The sequence below is a fragment of the Ictalurus furcatus genome, chromosome 4 (genome assembly GCF_023375685.1).
Source record: "Ictalurus furcatus strain D&B chromosome 4, Billie_1.0, whole genome shotgun sequence".
Classification (NCBI taxonomy): domain Eukaryota; kingdom Metazoa; phylum Chordata; class Actinopteri; order Siluriformes; family Ictaluridae; genus Ictalurus; species Ictalurus furcatus.
This window is the reverse complement of record NC_071258.1, coordinates 1507305-1527089: the sequence shown is the minus strand read 5'-3', so window position 1 is coordinate 1527089 and position 19785 is coordinate 1507305. Positions and strand designations below refer to the sequence as shown.

General features: G+C 41.1%; 1 protein-coding gene across 2 annotated transcripts in view; it reads right to left on the bottom strand.

The window, feature by feature from the left end:
* Positions 1-16409: 16409 nt before the first annotated feature.
* hipk3b (homeodomain interacting protein kinase 3b) overlaps positions 16410-19785 on the bottom strand; it is a 47135-nt gene continuing 43759 nt past the window's right edge. Inside the window, exon 17 of one of the 2 annotated variants that reach the window (XM_053622482.1) lies at positions 16410-19684. In XM_053622482.1, coding sequence (XP_053478457.1) covers positions 19065-19684 — 620 coding nt within the window. In that variant the 3' untranslated portion in view covers positions 16410-19064. The remainder of the gene's footprint in view (positions 19685-19785) is intronic. The other variant, XM_053622483.1, reaches the window with a different exon arrangement.

Genomic DNA, 19785 nt, shown 5'->3' with positions numbered 1-19785 from the left:
ATGGTGATGCCACTGATGATGATAATGAGGATGCTGGTGTTATTTCTGATGGTGATAATGCTGGTGATAAGTCAGATGGTGATGCTATTAGTAATGCTGCTGGTGATAATTCTGATAAATTTGTTGACAATGATACTGGTGACAATTCTGACAGTGATGCTAATGATAATTCTAACGATAATTCTGATGATGGGGGTGCTGGTGATAATTCTGGAGGTGATGCTGCAGATAATTCTAATAGTGATGATGCTGATGTCAATGACGCTTGTGATAATGCTGAAGTTGTGGATGCTGATGATGATTCTGTTGGTAATGATGCCTGTGACAATTCCATTATGCCTGGAGGTAAATCACTTTCTCTTCCTGATGTGTGAACAGCTAACATACTCATAGTGGGTGTAGACACAGCTGCTGTTCTGTCTGACAAAAGGTTTATCCCTGATGCTGGAAATCTAGCCGGTAACACTGATTCATTTGATGATATTGTGTTTAATACCATATGCAAGGAAAGTGTTGTATTGCTTGTTGAAGAAAAGGACTGTCCATTTTTAATTATAAGTACCTGATGCAGTGGATGTTTTATGTAGCTAAAACCTCTAGACACTGCTGGATTTGATTTACTTGCTTCTGAGCTAGCCTTTAACGCCAAAGTGGTATAGAACTCATTATTCATTGACCTCTCTGTCCCAGCAGAGTTGCCATTCGGTCTTACGGGTGTAAAGTTCAGGCCCTGGGCACCAGTACCAGGCACAGATGTCTGTTTTGATGATACAGTAGATGTAGTTTCATCAACAAATGTGTCTTTTGATGCCTTTCTTTGAGCTGAGACAAATAAAGCATTTTTGGAGAATATTCCAGGTGTAGATGGCATTCTTCTGTCTGAAGATGTCAAATAATCTGACTTCTCCACATCATCTTTAGTCATTTGCATCATATTATGAAGTAGTAATGAAGGTGTGGGAGAAAAAGACATATCAGAGGACCTCTTGCTAAAAGTTGAACCCAAGAACTTCGACATGAAGGGAGACCTTGTCTCCGTAGGTGTCTGCGATGAAGTTGAAGCAATGTCTGAAAAGAGTTTTGCTTGATAAGTGAAGTTATTTCTGAAAGGGTTTTCAGATTCCATCAAGTGCATCAGGGTGTATGTTTTTTGGATACGTCTTTCAGGACCCGATGTAGTTACAAAATTGGAAACTATACCATTTTGAGAGGTTAAAGACTTTCTGTCCAACAGGATTGGTGTCTTGTTACTTGACAGACGATCAGCCACCTGTTTTGCTGTAAAGCTGGAGACGATGGCAGATATTAAAGGTTTCGACAAGGTCACTGCGCTTGCTGTAGTCTCAGAAGAGACTGTGTCAATTCTGTGAGCCCTGAGTGGTGTTGATGGGATGCTGGTTGGTGGCACATCCCTAAAACCTTTTGCTATCTGTTCAATACCATGGGTTTTTAGAGTTTTGTTAGTGCTAGTTTCCAGACGTCTTGTACTTGGCATGTTCTCAGTGAATGCAGAAACTGTTAGCATTGACAATGCCTTTTTAGGCCTTGTATATTCTGAGAAGGAGACCAGTTTCTGTAGAAAGCTCACTGCTGTTGGCTTATAAGTTGGACCAGACAAATGGATTCTAGAAAAAGGGACAGATGTAATAAGTCGAGACTCCACGGTTGTCCTGTCAATATCCAAAAGAGTGTTTAGAGACGTAGCTCTAGGTGATTTATTTTTGGCTTGCCATGGAACCTGTGTGGTCAGATATGTTCTATATAACACCAGAGACTTGTTGCTGTCTTTAGAGTATGGTTCTTCCCAATTCAGGTAACCAGCTGGAATTTGCTTAGTTGGTCTTCTTAGAAATGATTTGTACCCTGGAGATGTTGGGTTCTTATTTATTTCAGAGAAACCTGTTGGAGAAACCATCAAATGCGTGGTTATGAAAGAATTTGAAGGTACGATTTCCCTTTCATTTAAAGATAATGCCGCACTTGAATCTGCCTCGGTGTGGATAAACTGCTCAAGAGCTGCCGCAGACTGGCTTGCCGATTCTTCATAAATCTTTGTAAACATGCTGTTTTTAGAGTCATATAACTGCATTTGACTCTCTCTTGATGTATCCAGTGGAAAAGAACTATACAGCTTTCCCTGATCATAAATTGTTCTAGTGGTTCTCCAGACAAAAAATCCACTTGGCTTATGAGATAACGAAGTCGGTTCTTGTGATGGTTGTCCTGAGAGGTGTGTAACAGGGGATAATGATGGATTAGGCTCTAGCTTGGAGGATGCCTTTGACACTGGGCTCCTCGTTAACGGCTTGTTAAATTGCATGTACGTATCATACTCTACTGGGGTGTTTGAGCTTTTCTTAAGTGAAAGTGGTTTATCTGAGTATAGTGTGTAAGAACCAATGGCTGGGCTAGTTGATATTGGAACAGAACTAGATGTGTAAGGGTGGTTATATGCGGGTTTTGTTTCTTTCAATGGTGACCATAACGAGGCTGAATCTGAAGATGATAATGACGGTAATAATAAGGATTTTAACACTGGCGACACTGTTGATGATAACGATGATGGTAGTGTTGGCGAAGGTGACATTGAAAAAGGTGGTGTTGCTAATGACGATGACATAATATCAACTGGACTTTCAGTACGAGATGGTGGTTGAGATTGGACAAAACTGGTAATTGATTGTGGGCTGAACACCAAACCTGAAGCAGAAGACTGGTTTCTAATGTGCAACACAGCAGAGGATGGGATCATAAAAGATGGCTCTGCTCTCTGAAGAGAACCTTCTGCAGGAGAATGGTCAGTTTGGTTGGCGTCCTTAATGGGGCTCTCCAAAGTGGAGTCTGAATGAAGAGTGATCTGTGAATTCGCAGCAGTTCTGGCTGATACAGACTTCTCTCTCATGTCCCTTTGTCCACTTGCAGGATCAGAATGGATAGCCGAGACGGGATCCTCATCAATCATAAGCAAACCAGATGGCCGAAGAGGAGAGGTGGACAGGGTTGCTTGGTCCAGAGATGATGCCAATGATCCAGACGCCTCGTAATTTGCTTCATCTGTAGGAGAAGAAATTTGGATGGTTATATTGGGAGTATTTCATCTTTACAACGCAGAACCTTAGTTCAAATCCTATAGCGGATAGAAGGTACAATTTTCCTGTCATATGTTCTAGAAGTTTCTTTGTGGAGAAGGCAGTCAGAATTATAGCTATGCTGAACAATACAACGTACTCAAAGCACAATTATTTTAAAAAGGCTTTAAACAGAACAGAACAGAACTGGTATAATATTTTGTAATTTCGGGGGGTTGAAACGACGACCATTAGCCATTACAACAATGAGAATCTTTTCAGAGTCCATACTTTTACTTTGTCAAGGCTTTGCTGCACAATACCCTTTACACCACAGCCACAGACATTCATTTATAGAGAACAGAAGAAATATTTAAACAAATGACACCTATAAAAAGACAGAAAAAGCACTGTGCCACATTTCTAGAGGTGTTAGATGTGTCAAAGCTCTATGCAGGATGTCTGGGATGGGTCTCAAATCCATATATGCATCCATCCATCCATCCATCCATCCAACCAGCCTACTCTCTCACCAGTCGATGCTCGACAATATCTCGGAGCCACTATGACTCATTTATTAGGATTTACGAGTCTGGCACATAATAAACAGGAGGCTGTTACTAAGTCATGTCATGCTAATGAAAGCTCATTCAAAATATAGCACATCATTTTGAATAATTAAGATAAAAGAAGAACTAAGTCAAATGGTTAGCTGTGATAGACAAAAGAGACACTGTGTTAGCAAATTAGCAGAACGGAGTACAGACCAGTGTTCCTTTCGACACCTATTTTGGATTTAGTTTTAGACTTATTTTATTCATTTGACTGTAGTAAGATTTAGTCGAGGTTTAGCTGACAAAAACTACAGCATTGTAAGTAAACAAGCTCAAACACCATAGTCAAGTAAAACTAGCCACCAATAGGTTCTTGTTAAATTCTCAAAAGTAAGAGTATTCTTCAGTGGCTGAGGTCTTTCTCCTTCTCCCATGTGTGCTGGCAAAATGAAAGATGTGTGGTGAACACATTTATTACATCAAAATAAGTTATTTTTGTTTTATCGATCGAATTTACATGGTCAATACCATCCATCCTGCTTATCCTACACAGGGTCGCGGGGGAACCTGGAGCCTATCCCAGGGAACAAAGCGGGGGGACACCCTGGACGGGGTGTCACCCCATCATAGGGGCGCAATCACACATACGTTCACGCACTACGGACAATTTGGAAATGCCAGCCTACAACACATGTCTTTGGACTGGGGGAGGAAACCGGGGGATACCTGGAGGAAACTCCCGAATCATGGGAAAAACATACAAACTCCACACACACACACACACAGGGTGGAGGCAGGATTCAAACCCCCAACCCCAGCGGTGCGAGGGTCAAGACCATGGTCAACTAAATCAAAACAGTGCTGACTGTTGTGTGGAAACAGGATCTATAGTTATACTGTATAAATGCGGTCTTCTGGCTCACAGGGATTCAGTCTGAGGGATGGAGGTGTGAGGAGAACAGGACAGGAGGGATTGAGGTGTGTGATGTCACACTCCAGTTCCACACCTGAGTTTATAACAACGACTTACTAGAAACAGTGAAGGTCATGGTGTCCCTTTGTCCCATTATACGCCTAGTCGGGAACTGACACACTTTCCATCTCCCCGGAGTGTATACCTACACCCTGCAGTATCTCACGTGCAGCCCGACACATCTCAAATTCCTACTTCAATCTTTCTGCACACATCTTCCGTCAAAATGTCCCTCTTGTTCTTCTTAACAATCCTGCTCAGTTGGAGATTAACTGATATCTGAAGAGAATTTTTATCCACATCATCATCATTTATTCAGAATCCAGTGCTGCAAACGAGAGCAGAGTCTCTCACAGAAGCCACATTACAGACCTCTGCTCCCGCAACGCTGAAGAGGTCAAATAAACCATTTATTAAAAATGAGCTTGTGTTGAAAATGGCCTGGTCTGGTGTGTCTGATATCCTCGATGACTTTGTTTACAGTGAATTATTCGGTGATTTGAGCTTAATATAAATATAAATCTAAATATAACACAACGCAACAGTTACCTGAAGACCCGGAGTAGTCTATACTTCTTGATACTAAATTGTTTAGGAGTTAATTGGTCTCAAATGTGCAAATTCATTAAAAAAAAATTATTATTTTTTTAAATTGTACAACCCAATAGGTACTTTTATATGCAACCAAATAATCCTTTAATAATCGAATCGATGGCTCAATTGGATTGAAAGCCTTCATGTAAACACCTCGAAACACACTTCAATACATTTATGAGCACACACACACATCCTCGGATCTACACTCTTATTTTGTGTTCTTGAGTAATTTCGGATACATCTCACCATTTCTACGTGGTGATGCATAACTAGACATGCATTTTATTTGTTTAGAGCTCATTATCACATCTGAGAGCTCTCACAGAAAACCCCTTGACTTTCCAGGTCATTTAAATTACAGAATCACTCTGCGTCCATAATCTGTAACACACAACCAGAAGGAAATATACCAGACTGCACATGTAACGTGGTCTCTCTTTATTTGGGATCTTAGTAAATCAGGGTGAGAATGAAGAAATGAAAAAGTGAAATATTAAAACAGCACTCGCACTGTACGATTTGGACCTGCCTGGAAAATAAACGTCGTCGTTTTTTTTCCCGTCTGGATCGCTCAAAAGGTCAGCGTACAAGCATAAAGCCTTCATGCTAACCTACACTTTCACTACCATATATACGTAGCGACTCTGTAAGAAGCTCTGGGAATCAGGAAGTCCAGCTGACTGTCGCTTAAACACGTCTGATCGGTTGAATAAGGCCGAGCTCATCAATCTAACCCCTCTGAGACGGACCTACTGAATGCGACACAATTTTGGCCGAGCTCAGATGCTGCAGTATGCGCTGAAGCTCTGTGTCCTTTTGTCCAGGAAAGCTAAAACAGTGACTGAATCTAGGTCTCCTGTCTTGGTTTTTTTTTTTTTTTTTTTTTAGAAGCAAAGAAGCCTTAATTACCCAATGAACCCTTAAAGAACCCACAAAAGACCCTCATTTTCCAACAGTGTACGTATTAACCGTTGGGGTTCGTCACGTCCTAAAAAAGGAAGGAGTCTCCAGTGTCAGCGCCGTGTAACAGTCAGAAGCGAAGCCGTAACTTTTTAAAGTTAAAACGTTATGTTTTCCGACATCTTCGGAACAGACGAGTTTACGCGTTGTGATTTCTTAATAATATCGCACGCCGGTTTTTTCTTTTATTCTTCAAGACAGGGGAGAAAAAAAAGCGAGACTAGCGATGGAACGACCGTTTACAGCCGCTCTAACCTAAGCGACAACGTGACCTAATTTGCTGTATGTACAGTATAAATGGATAAAAAGAGTGTCGTTCTTTAATAAATGAAATATGATCGAATTATAAGTGCAAATCACTGTGGAGGAAAGATAAGAGGAGGAAAAGACTTGCTGATACATGAAAATAATCGAAATCAGGGTGGTAACAGTAACGCCGTTTCATCACACCACGCCATCGCTGATCATTTTACTACAACATCACAACACACAGTGTTTAATTCCTTGAATAGTGTTATTAAACAGCGTCAAGCTTACTATGTGACTTACTATCCACAAAGAGCGGCTTAGGATAAAAATGTCCGAGAACGGCTGAAGCAGATTAAAAACAGATACTACAAAAGGAAAATAAGCTGTTTCTATTCTCCAACGTGTGTCGTCTTTTACCGTACACGTATACACGGGATTCTTTTTTTTTTTTTTAAAGCTGAACTATCGAGGCTGCTCAGGCTCGACCCACCAAGTCGGCACGTACGCGCTCCTTCAAGCCTCTTCATATCAACCTTATGACGAATATGACGTGATTTACATCAACCGTGTCTCCAGCTTCGCGGTCGTTTCTTTCACACTTCAGTCCACTCTAAAAGGTTTAACACCAGGGCAGACGCCAGACATGCGAGAAAAACTGTACAGAGCTTTATTTATCCTCTCTAAAATGAACTGAAATATGAACTGTAGAACTGCACCATACATAATTCACCTTAGTTAATATTAAACTACTCTAAAAGCCTGTCCGACGTGCCATATCATTACTGTGTTAAATAAATAAATAAATAAATAAATAAATGGCCTACTGAATGCACCTGCGTTAATAATGCGCATCTCAGGACTGCGGCGGTGGACATTAGGGCGATATTTAAGAAATGTACATTCCTACAATACACATTATATATATACACATTTCGTGACTTATAGGTTTGCTATAAACCCGCCTACAGGTGTAAACTGAAAAAAAAGGTGACATCCTAGCGAGTGGAGATACCTCGATTAAAGTCAAATCTATCCAGTATTTCCTATTATAAGATTACAATCAACCAAATATACGATGATTAATCCTATTTCAAGCCTTCTGTACTCATTTCAAGCTTGAAATAGTCTCAGATCATTTTATTTCTAGAAGGAAGCAAAACGGTCTGCCAACAGGATAAGAAAACCACACCTGAAACACCCGAGTAGCGATGTCAAGAAATAGGTTTGATGATCTTATATTTGGTGTGTGATAACATTATAAGAAGTCATTCAAGATAGATGTGACTATATTCGAGATATTTTCACCGAGGAAAGCTAAGATGACTGTTTTTTTTTTGTTTTGTTTTTGTTTTAAAGTGAAAAATAAACGCTTAAGAATCCGATCTATTTGACGTCGTCAAAACTAAACGAACGCTGGAAGAACTTTTAAAATCCAAAACGGTCAAATCAGCCGAATTCCAGAATATGTAAATGCAATTTAAAATAAATAAATAAATAAACTCTTTACACGGGGATATTGTGATCGCTAGAATAGCGTATATCGTGGCGTAATCGATCGCACTGGTATCGCGTCGTCATATCGGCAAATTAGTCCATCTTCAGTGGCGTTTTATAAAACACCCGTGAGAATGCAACACTGAGATCCAACAGTAAACTCTAAACTCGTTTCCTCTTTATTTATCCGTAGTGCAAACATTCGAATCTGCGAATCCACTTATCGCTTTTTCTGTTGTTTTTTTTGCTTTTTTTAGATCTGCGCTTAGCGCTCGGCTTGGTTGCTCGTCTGAGCTTCATGTTAAAATATCAGCTCTACAACATGACTTAAATCTGTGCTCATTCTCACTATGGAGGAGGAAACAGCTTTTGTGTGTGTGTGTGGGTGTTAGCAGTGGAGGAACTGGCATCGGAGCACTGATGAGAACAAGGTACGAGGCCGTGTGCGGCACACGGCTAATTTAAGCTTCTCTAAATCTACTGTACTCCTTCTGAAGCCGTGTACTTATCCAATGAGCCCTTAACGAACCATGTGTTCTAAAAGTGTACCAAGTGCCAAGATAGAAAAAGGTAAACCTACACTCCTGACAGGTTCTGGGTTTTAGGAAGACAAATAATAAGCAATAATTCGGTGTTTTTAATACACACACTGTTAGAAAGAAGGGGGATTGTGGGTTTATCAAGTGTTTGTTGGGTTCTACTTGGCAACACTGAGGATTTTACTTCCGAGCTTCTGAAACAGTTGGGGTGCCAATATCAGTATCTGTTCAGTGCTACAAATATCCGTATTTGTGTTCGGATTTAAACTCAAAATGGCGGGGGATTTTGGTGTTGTTTGGGGTTTTTTTGGAGGGGGATCAGATTTAAGCAGGACGTTTTTTTTAAATCTGGCTCACATGGTTGTTATTTTTGTGTGTAACCGCTTTACAATGACTTCAGTCGCTTCTATTTTACTCAATATAAATAAACTAGTAGCCTAATTATACCAGAGACCCCGATGAGGCAGGTAACTAAGGATGAATTCTGTACCTGCATCGTTCATATTCACCTCATTGAATTCAGTCTCATTCAATTCTGTGCCGTAAAATAATTTCTGACCGCTCGCTCACGTTCAAGTGAAAACCTCACGCTCGTGTGGCTTTTCTCCAGTCTTACAGTCCCCGTGAAGCGCCTTGAAACGCAGAGCATTAGCCCACGTGTTGACGTCGACGGATTTCCACTGAAACAGGAAGTCAGGGCGGGACATATCGAGTGGCTCCGCCCCGTTTTTAAACAGCCAGTAGCGTTTAGCTTACCTCAAAGCCAGGAAAGGTTTCAACGGTCAGGGGCGGGACGATTCAGATTCTAGAGAGCGTTTGATTGGACAGAAAGTCTGATGAGGAGCTGAAGTGCAGAACGACGTCATTAAAACTGTTGATCCGTATTAGTGGTGATAAATTTCAACGCCTCCATCTTCTAAATGCGAGTTTCGTCATTGTTTTGGAACGCGCTGACTTCTAGATAAATTTAAGGCGGACATGTTCGTATTCGATTTGCATTTCATGGGGACTTTAAATGTCCTGTGAGTCTTTCTGACACACTTTAAAAAATAACACACACACACACACACACACACACACACACACACACACACACACACACAGCCTTTTTGTTGTATCTAAGTCACAGCGACATTGAGGAGAGATCCTACTGCAGTTCGAACATAAATATTTGATCTGGATTGATGAAAAAAAAATGATTTTATCGCCATTTTATCGCCAAGTGATGGATCATGATTTTTTAAAAATGCTCATCTCTCTCCCTTCTCTCTTAAAATCCCATTAGTCTGAATGAAGATAGAGATTCTGCTGCAGGTTGTAAATGTCCCGTCATGAAGCTGGGAGAGACGGAGAGGTAACCCGCCTTCACCGCCCAATCCCATTCATTAAAATTATGAACCGTCACTCCGGCAGAGACGCACAGAGAGAACCGAGCGACCATCTGCTCCTGCTCTGTATCTCGTTCTGAATGGACTCGTCCTGTCTTTATGGACCATCCGAACTCTATAACACAGTCCGCAAGTCCCTAAAACGTTGACCTGCATGCACATGGGACAAGTAGAGGATCGTGATGATGTTCTGAGAGGAGAGGCTTCATCCAAATCTTAGTCTCACGAATACCAGTCTGTAAATGATTTCATGCTCGATTCGAAGTTTCTATACAGTAGCTTATATAACTACCGTCACAGCTTGGATATAAAACCGAAGAGAACGCTGAAAACAAAGCAAACACTCGCTGTGTTCTCTCTAAAATCAGACCATCTTCTGACTCTCTCAGCACCATGACCCAGTTCTACCGTGTCCTGAATACGGCTCCGGTTTCCGGAGACGCGACAGCACAGACCCCTGATTAAAGGTGTCCGCGGTTAAAGGTGTAGTGTGTGATTTTGGTAGAAGTTTGTAGGAGCATTAATAGACATCGTTTATATGAGTGCAGCTGATTAAAGGGATACTCTGGCACGTTCCAGCCTGAACTTTATCCACTGTACGTGCAGAGTACATTTCAAATATACGACTCTAAAGCGCAAATTCAAACCTCTGGTCATTAAAGTGTGACTCAAGCCTAGCTTTAGAGTTAACCGGAATCCTTATTTCAAGTGCTATACTTCTCGAAACGGATTCGAATCAACGTGCGGCGCTGTTCTTGTTGTTGCCGGTAACTCAGAAAGGAAGTGCAGCTGGGCGGAGTCTGGTGCGGAGGTCTCGATACGACATGTCCGACGTGAATTTGGGATTAGACTTCCGTTATAAACGAGATTGGAGCGAACGGGTTTACTCAGAGCAGTTCAACTTGTACTAATCACACCTTTAATCAGCGGCAGTAGCACACACACATCTAAATCATATTCATACTGATGGTATATAAATCCAGGAAGTCACAGCACTACAGCGTACATCAGCAGTAAACGGAGAGGCTGCGGAATTGAATATTTTGCCGTCGTGCACAAAGATGGCACGAGCAAGCAGATTTTTCCCTCAGCCGGCGTTTTAGCGTCATGGCTGTACAGTAACGCACGCCAACATGCTCACTGCTAGTGAAAGTCTAACTGATTCCTGCATTACTAGAGGAGAAAAATTCCAAATGCAGACTTCCATGCTTAATCCTGGTCGCCCTGGATACAGGATACATCCTAAACCACATACTGCCCTCCTAAAGTCCAGAATTATTGGCACCTACAAGAAAATACGCACCCAAAAATAAATAAATAAATAATTAAAAATCAATCGTGTTTTATATACACTGATCAGCCATGACATTAAACCCACTGACAGGTGAAGGGAAGAACACTGATTATCTCGTTACAGCGGCACCTGTCGAGCGGTGGGATATATTTATTAGTGAAGAGTCAGTTGTCGAAGTTGATGTGTTGGAAGCGGGAAAAATGGGTAAGCGTACGGATCCCAAACTGTGATGGCGAGACGACTGGGTCAGACAGAGCACCACAGCTTGCTGCGTGTGGAGCTGCGTAGCTGCTGACCGGTCAGAGTACCCATGCTGACCCCCTGTCCACCACCGAAATCTCCTACAATGGGCACACGAGCATCAGAAGTGTACCATGGAGCAGTGGAAGAAGGTGGGCTGGTCTGATGGACATCATGTGGATTTTTTTTTTTTTGCTCCCTGGGCCTGGAACGATCTACAAAATGGAGTTAAACCAGAGAAAGCGCCACCTCCGAGTACTCTTAAACGTCTTTTACGCGCAGTGTTAAAGGAGTGCTGTAAGTGCTTGTCTTGATTTTACTGGTATTAATTGTTTTTTGTGATTATCTCTGTGCGAAACTCCATGTGCTGCCGTCTTGACCAGGTCTCCCGGGAACAACAGATTGAGATATCTCAGTGGGATCTTCCTGGTTAAATAAAGGATAAATAAATAAAACAATATGAAGTGTTTTATTTGTCTTATACCATAGCAATTTGCCAAGAATTGCCAAATTTTTTATTTTATTTTATTAATGAATGACACGCCATACTTCTTATCCATTTATAGCTACATTTAATGTTTGTGAAAGTCAGTTCCTGTTCTCATTTACGCTAGAGCAGCTTTAAACGGTCGGACCCTCACCAGCTCTTCTTTATTCTTAATAAGTTAACAAACAAACAAACAAACAAACAAAACGCAGCTTGTCACGTGAAAGAAGCGTAATCTCCTGTGTCTTAAAGTTACAGCTTTATCTCTGACTGTGACAAAGCACTGGCACTGGAGACTCCTTCCCTAAATGTTACCTATACAACATTAAAGAGAGCTACTTTTTAATTTTTGTTTTTTTTTAAATAATTATTGTGCCGATAATTCTGGAGTTGGCTGTATGGTGCTGGGTCGTAGCCATGGTGATGACGGAAGCTTTTAAGCGATGCGGTACAAGTGAAATGCGCAAAAAAAAAAAAAAAAAGGAGAGGAAGAAGGAGAAAACGTGGGATTTAGTCATTAAGTTCTAAGCTATTAATAACACATTATCCCAGGCTTCCGACAAATAAGTGCACGCGCTAGCGTGCATGAAATGATCACCGGGTGCATTTATTTATTTCTTCCTTTCCGTCACGTCAAGGTACCAACTTCCTCACGCACTGAGGTGTGACCGGTAGGGGGTAAAAAAAAAAAAAAAAAAAAATGAAAAGCAGAGTTATTATCTCTCTTACCGGGGTTGGCGAGCGCACCGTGCAGCAGCAGCAGCACTAACCCCGCGAGCATGCCTCCTACGCGCGCGCCTCTGCCGCTCCGCCGCCGCAGGCATGCGCCCACTACACGCGCCCCAGAGGAGCGCCAGGCGCGGCGGTATGTCCGCGCGCAGACGCGCGCTCCGTGCACGAAGTCTTCCTCTTCTTCTTGCTCTCCTCCTCGCGCAATCCTCGAGCTGGATCCGGAAGCCATTTCCGTTTCCGTGACTGAGACATCTGTCCGAACCGAACCGGAACCGCAATTCACCCAACCCAACCCTTCCCTACCCGAGCGTCGCGCACTCCCGCAGCCTGCCGCTGTCCTCCGGTGCTCACTGAATTTAGGAGCTGCTGCTCGTGCTGCTTTCCTGTTTGAGCATCATCATCATCATCATCATCATCATCACTGCTACTGCAGCACCACACACACACACACACACACACACACACACACACACACACTCTTCTATCTATTCACTATCCCTGCTGCTCCGATGCTCTCTGCACGCACGTTACAAAAGATTTACTGGAATAATAATAATAATAATAATAATAATAATAATAATAATAAATCTGTTAATATGCAATTATTATTACTAATTAATTAATACGCCTCGCGCGCATGCAGCCCACTCGTACACGTTGTCAACCAGCGCCCCCTGGTGGAAAACATAACACACTACAACCTAATCAGTTCCTTACGCCCACCGATCATACAGGTCAGTCTGCAGGTGGACAATTACACACTGTAGCCAATGTGACGTTCTGCACAAAGTAATGGCACCCCCAAACTGTGCATGGATGAAAACGGACTCCGGTCAGGAGATACGATTTGGATCATGGTTTATCATCACCAGCCGTGACGGGTTAGTACATCCAAGATCCTGCCTCCCTTACTCATGACCCAATGCACGGAGCCCTGAACGAGTAGCCCTGGTTGCTACACATATGCTACATTACACATGAATTATTAGTATTTGACACACTCTCAGCACGGGCTGGGACGCCTGGGCTCCTGCATGGAGTGACGGAAAAGCGTTTGCGGGGTCAGTCATCAGGAGGTTGTGAGTGAGTTCGAATCCTGTGAGCAGGAGTCTCAGGGTCGTGAACATGGTCTGAGAGTCTGGGAAAGAAGGGTATACTCTCTCGTGTCAATCACAGCGACACACGCCAACTATGGACCTCTGTGAGCTCGCGTATGCGGAAGAGGGCGGACAGTGCGGTCGTCCGAGCGTGTTACGCCGCCCTGTGATGCAGCAGTTTGAAAAGGTGCGGAAGTTGGCGTCATGTGTCTCACAGGAAGCACGTGTTCCGCCTTCACCCTCCCCAGTTAATAGCTGTTGTGTGAGAGGGTAGAGTGAGGCGGTGGGTGGAAATTAGCAAATAGCTTTAGTCTCTAACTGAAAAAACCTGCAAAGGTGAACAACAAGGCGATAAAATAGGTTTTTTTTTTGTTTTTGTTTTTTTAAATCCATCTCTCGCTCTTTCATCCTTTTTATTGAATTATTTTTCTCATATCGTTCTCCCCTCGGTTCTAGCTCAATCTGCATCCACGCATGCATGTAAAGTATCTGTATCTTCTCCTGTAACATGACAACAATAAAAAATAAATAAATTAAAAAAACCTCACGCCTCCATGGAAAAAAGTTTAGACCATGAGTATAATGAATAATCACTAAACGATGTCATGAAGATATTTTAATATCAATATTTTGACTATTTAAAAAAAAAAAAAAAAAAAAAAATCACCTATAACCTTAGAACAGCAAACTATAACGATTGCATGTCGTCTATAACGCAGAGACGATTAAAAACAAACAAACAAACAAACAAACAAACAAAATACACGTGTATAAGAGACTGCAGCAATAGATTTTTTTTTTTTTTAATTCAAAGTGAATCTCGACAATACACCATAAATTCTTTATTATGACACTCACCAAAAAGAGTCGCCTGGAAAACCCGCTTAATGTGACGAAGCCCGGTCACATCCAAGTCACTGAGAACTAGAGAGGATACACTATCGCAAACTGTAAAGACGTCACATCCGAGAGTTACGCTTTCGCCCCCCCACCCCCACCCCCACCCCCACACACACATCCCCAAAATCCTCATACCGTCAAATATTGCACAGTGCAATTGCTACATGGCAAAAACTAGTGTAGCATCGAAAGGAACTTAAATTAAAAAAAATAAAACAAAGGGCAAACAAAAGCCACAGAATTGACACGCGGTTAAACAGTGAGGAAACAGCTTCTATTTCATCATCGGTGAGTCGAATAAGCAAAAAAAATTCAAAACAGTAACTCCAAATCAGGAAATATATTCATTAGGACCTTCATACTGAGAGGTGATTTCAGGATAATACAGTAGCAACAGCAGATTAGTACAAACACCCTGAATTAAATGGATAGATTAAAAAACAAAACAATAATACCAATGTAGCAACAACAGATTAGTAGGAACATTATTAAGTAATAATAATAATAATAATAATAATAATAATAATAGCAACGGTGACTGAAATTGCAGTCATATAGTCGGCTGATTAGGAGAAGAAGAAAAAGAAAAGTACAGTCAGAAAGTGGTTGAATAAAATCAAATAAAAACCCAGCAATGATGTGAATATAATGAAAAGAAAAATAAATCTTTCAGCAGGTTGATTAGAGGGGAAAAAGTGTATGGAAATAAAAAGTACAGTCATTTTTCTGACAAATATCAGACACGTTAATGGAGACGGATTTGCTGGTGAAGGCCATTTCACAGGGATCGAAATACAACTCCACATCTCTACTGGTTTCTGTCTGGTTTCTTTCTCCCCCACAGCTGTGGCTAAAACTGGAGACCGTACGAACGCTTACAGAAACATTTACCGCAGCTAAGAAAAGCCACGTTAGTGTAGATGTAAGTGAAATAATAATAATAATAATAATAATAATAATAATAATAATAATATCTCGCTCTACAAATGAAAAGGGTGTAATTTCAGTATTTTGATCCCCGGAATGTGAAGTTAAACCGCCGTGTCTCGTATCCAGCCTCGATTCGTTAAAAAGGGCTCCTCAGTAAAGGCACACGCACTCTTCCCTCCAACGTCCGTCACGAGAAAAACACGTATTGTTAAGCTTTATCCACGCGGAGGACCTGAACATGGAGATGAAGCTTTTAACGCGTTTACTGTGAGAATGAATTTCAGAAACACTTTCTATACCAAGCCCATATTCATCAATTCATATAACTGCGGTTATAATTATTCTCATCGTCAAGCTCCAGTACTACAGCACACATTACACTACAGTTACAGAACTGACACGGATGACTTCATACCGAAATCTAGCTCACGTGCGTCTGGAAAAATCCCCATTCATTTCTAGCCACCTAAACATTTTTTAAGGCGTATTAATAAATGATTATAACGGTCTTTATATACTTATTCTCATTACTGAATCTCCGATATAGCACTATAATTATGCAAACAATACATGTCTGTGAATTTTTAAATTTTTTTTATTATTATTAATTAATTTATTAATCCGGATTCGTTCAAAAAACAACCCGAAATATTACCGAAAGGTTTCGAATATTTAAGGTTCCTAAATGTTTGTTTGCTTAATTTCTCAATCAATTTTCAGAATTGTTGATAATTAACAAATTACATGGCATTATTTAAAAAAAAAAAATAAATAAATTTATGTTCAATTCCACTCGATTGTAGCGTGTTATCGGAGCTGTATAAGGCATTATTAACCTGTGAGTATTTTAAAAAAAAAAAAAAAAGTCTAACGCTATCAAATAAAGAATTATAAGCACAGCCATAAATCTTTAACAATATCAGCTTTATAGAAAGTGTTAACGCTGTAGAAAAAAAAAAAAAAAAAATCAAAAATCATAATAAATTGAATAAAACACTGGATTTTCATTACAAATCCCAGAGATCTACCCAAGTGCATAAAATAGCATGAGATGGAACCCCGAAAAAAAAAAAAAAAAAAGGAATTTTGGGGAAGGGGGGGGGGGGAGGGGGGGTTAATAATTAATAATTTTCCTTGACATTTCGGCTAACCGTAACAATTCACACAACCAATTCACCGAATCTGTGATCGTTAAAACAATATCCGTTCTTCAATCCATCACCGTGATCAATGTATAACGGAAAAGTAAACAGAAGAGAAAAGAAAAAAAAAAACAAACAAACAAACAAAACAAAAAAAAACCTCAACTTAAGTTACATAAAGAACAGTTAATGAAAGTTAAAATACTGATGCGAAACACCACCAACCCACAGAGCATCAACAAACTCAAACTAATCTCCATCAACAGCAATACAGTAGTTACGATTACACTCCAAAACATTAAAGCAAAACTATTCAACCCAAATACAAACGCAGATATGATCGAAGAAAAAAAAAATAATCATCTAATTTCACAGCTATCTGAAGTGGCAATAATAATAATAATAATAATAATAATAATATAGCAGCTTATCTAGGATACATTCAAGATAGATGATACGTCTTATTACTTGCTCAGAAAAGCTAAACCTAAAACGCTAACCTAAGCCGTATTTCAAATACATTTCCGTTTATTCTTAAAACTTACCCCAGGACTATAATTACTACAGTATACATGAGGTCTATGCAGGGAGAGTAGCTACCTTGCTTAGAAAATGAACGAATTAATAACGAATTACAGTCTTTGGTGCTGCACAAGCAACTTTATATTAAAAAGAAAAAAGACCCCAAAAAAAACAAAACAAAAAAAGTACACGCACGATTACCAGAAAAACAACAACAACAACAAAAAAAAAAAATCAAGAAATCTGCACAAAGCATACATACATACATACATACATATTATCTCCCTGACGGAATGTATAAAATAAGCAGTCGACACCGGTAAGCGTTGAACGAAGTACATAATATAGAAATAAAACACGTTAAACTGTTTCACACATGCATAAATGAGAAGATTGCACAAGATAAAAGTCACACCTCGTCAAGCTTCAGCACTAAATAGACTAGCTCTATTAGATATACCGTACATATATTAGATTATATTCCAAATACTGCATGGTCTGTCAGGCGAAGATGAATCCAAACCATGAATCGGAGACCTAGTTGCATTTCGTCATCTAGTCAAAGCCATGCCCACCACGTTCTACACGTCGAGAATACAAAACTCGAACGATTCCAAAAACGAAACGAGAGGGAAAAAAAAAAACGAAAACGAAAAACAAACACACACACACGCGCACGCACACACACGCGCGCGCGCACGGCTGAGAATCAAGGACTATTTCGATTGTATTGCAGTTTCATTAAACAGTACAAACACTGTAAATAGTCATTTTTATCTGATTTTTTTTTTTTCCCCTCCACTTAATAGAAATCGATTATCAAACATTAAGCGGTATTCGATGCTTGCTTTTTGTACACTAGTTCATTCGTCAAAGAAGGTAATAAAGAAAAAACTAAGCAAACCGCTAGCGTTTCGCTACAGCAAAAGCATGCCGTCCTCGGGGGGGAAAGAAAAAAGGAAAAGAAAAAAAAAAGAACCGACTACGTTTCAGACTCGAAAACTGTTTTTTTTTTTTTTTTGTTTGTTTTTTTTTTGTGCAATGCGACACATCCATGCCAGAATCAGGTATGAAAGCATACACCTGTGCGTATACACACGCACAACGCACGGACCGATCTGAACTTCAAGTGCTGCAGTCCGATACATTTATTCGTTTCTAGATATATTTTATATATAAGTAGTAACATGAACAACCTCAGAATATTTAAGGCACTATGGCTGAGGACGTGTTGAAACGATGCAGCGAGTGTCATGACGGGAACAGTTAAGAGCGACATCTATTGGCATCTCTCCGATCCGACGTCGACGTTTGCAGATCATGCAAGAACACATGCAGCGTGAGGGAACGACCACGTTTTCTAATCCGATTAAGTGACTCGACACCGAAACCACACCAGTATAAATACTTTGAAAAGGCGGAACATCACGACGCGGACGGTATGTGCGGGTCGGGGGTTCGTGAGCAGGATACTGGGGTGGCTTTACAAACGGAGATGTGTCTCGCACGACTTAGAAGGCAATATAGAAAAATAGATTTGAGAGGGGACGAGGAAGAGGAAGAGGAGGAGGAGGAGGTGTGCGATTACATCATTCTTTTTTCTTTCTTTTTTTTTTTTTAAATCGTACCACCCCCTACCCTCCCCTCCACTCCACCCCCCCCTCCCGGCACCTCCTTTTTATTCACCTGTTTGGAGGAGTGCTTCGTTTGAAAATCTGACAAGAAGTTGTAGAAAATGTGCAAAAACACATTGTCTTTGTTTTTTTTTTTTTCATCCATACTTGCTTTTCCTCTTTGTGTTCTTCACCAACTTGCGATATACCTTCAAAAACATTCTGTTAAATATATATATATATATATATATATATATATATCTTTTTTTTTTTTTAAAGCTCGATTTAAAGTACAACTGCACCCGAGTTGATGTGGTTCAGAAAAACAGCTTGTGTTCTTGTTTGTGCCATGGCTTTGGGCATGAAAACCAGATGATTTGTGGTTCCCGTAAGATACCCCGATGGGACACGGGGGTAGACGGGCTGCCTGAACCGAACGTGCGTCAGATGTAGGAGTACTGGCTGAGTTTGGTGGGGCTGAGGGGGAAGCCTGCGTAGGCGGGAGAGGCGATGTACGAGTGTGAAGGGAAGAGAGGTTTGAACTGGCCCTGAGGATGGAGCGTGGGCGAGGGAAGGAGGCGGGCACTGATACCCACACTCACCTGGTGGACCAGGTGCCTGGCCGGGTGGGAAAGGAGCACGTGGCTCCGTGTAGTACCAGGCGAGGGCAGGAGGTGCGACATGGGGCCAGTCGGTACCAGAGGAGCCGAAGGCGGGTAAGACAGCAAAGCGGGCTGCGCATGTGGGTGGACGATGCCCAGGGGCGGGGCAGGGGGATGGGCCGTAGAGTGGGTGGGGCTGCCATGTGTGAGGGTGAACGCGTGGCCATGCACCATGGGGGGGATGAAAGCCTGAGGGCGCCGGTGGCTGTAGTTGCAGTTCCATTCTGACGTGGGATGCTGGAGCTGAAACCAAAAACCAGTCGAGGAATTATATAAACACCAGAGCAGTATAACTGCAGATCACAGGCAAAAACCTTTTCATTTTTATTCTATTTTTAGTCTGT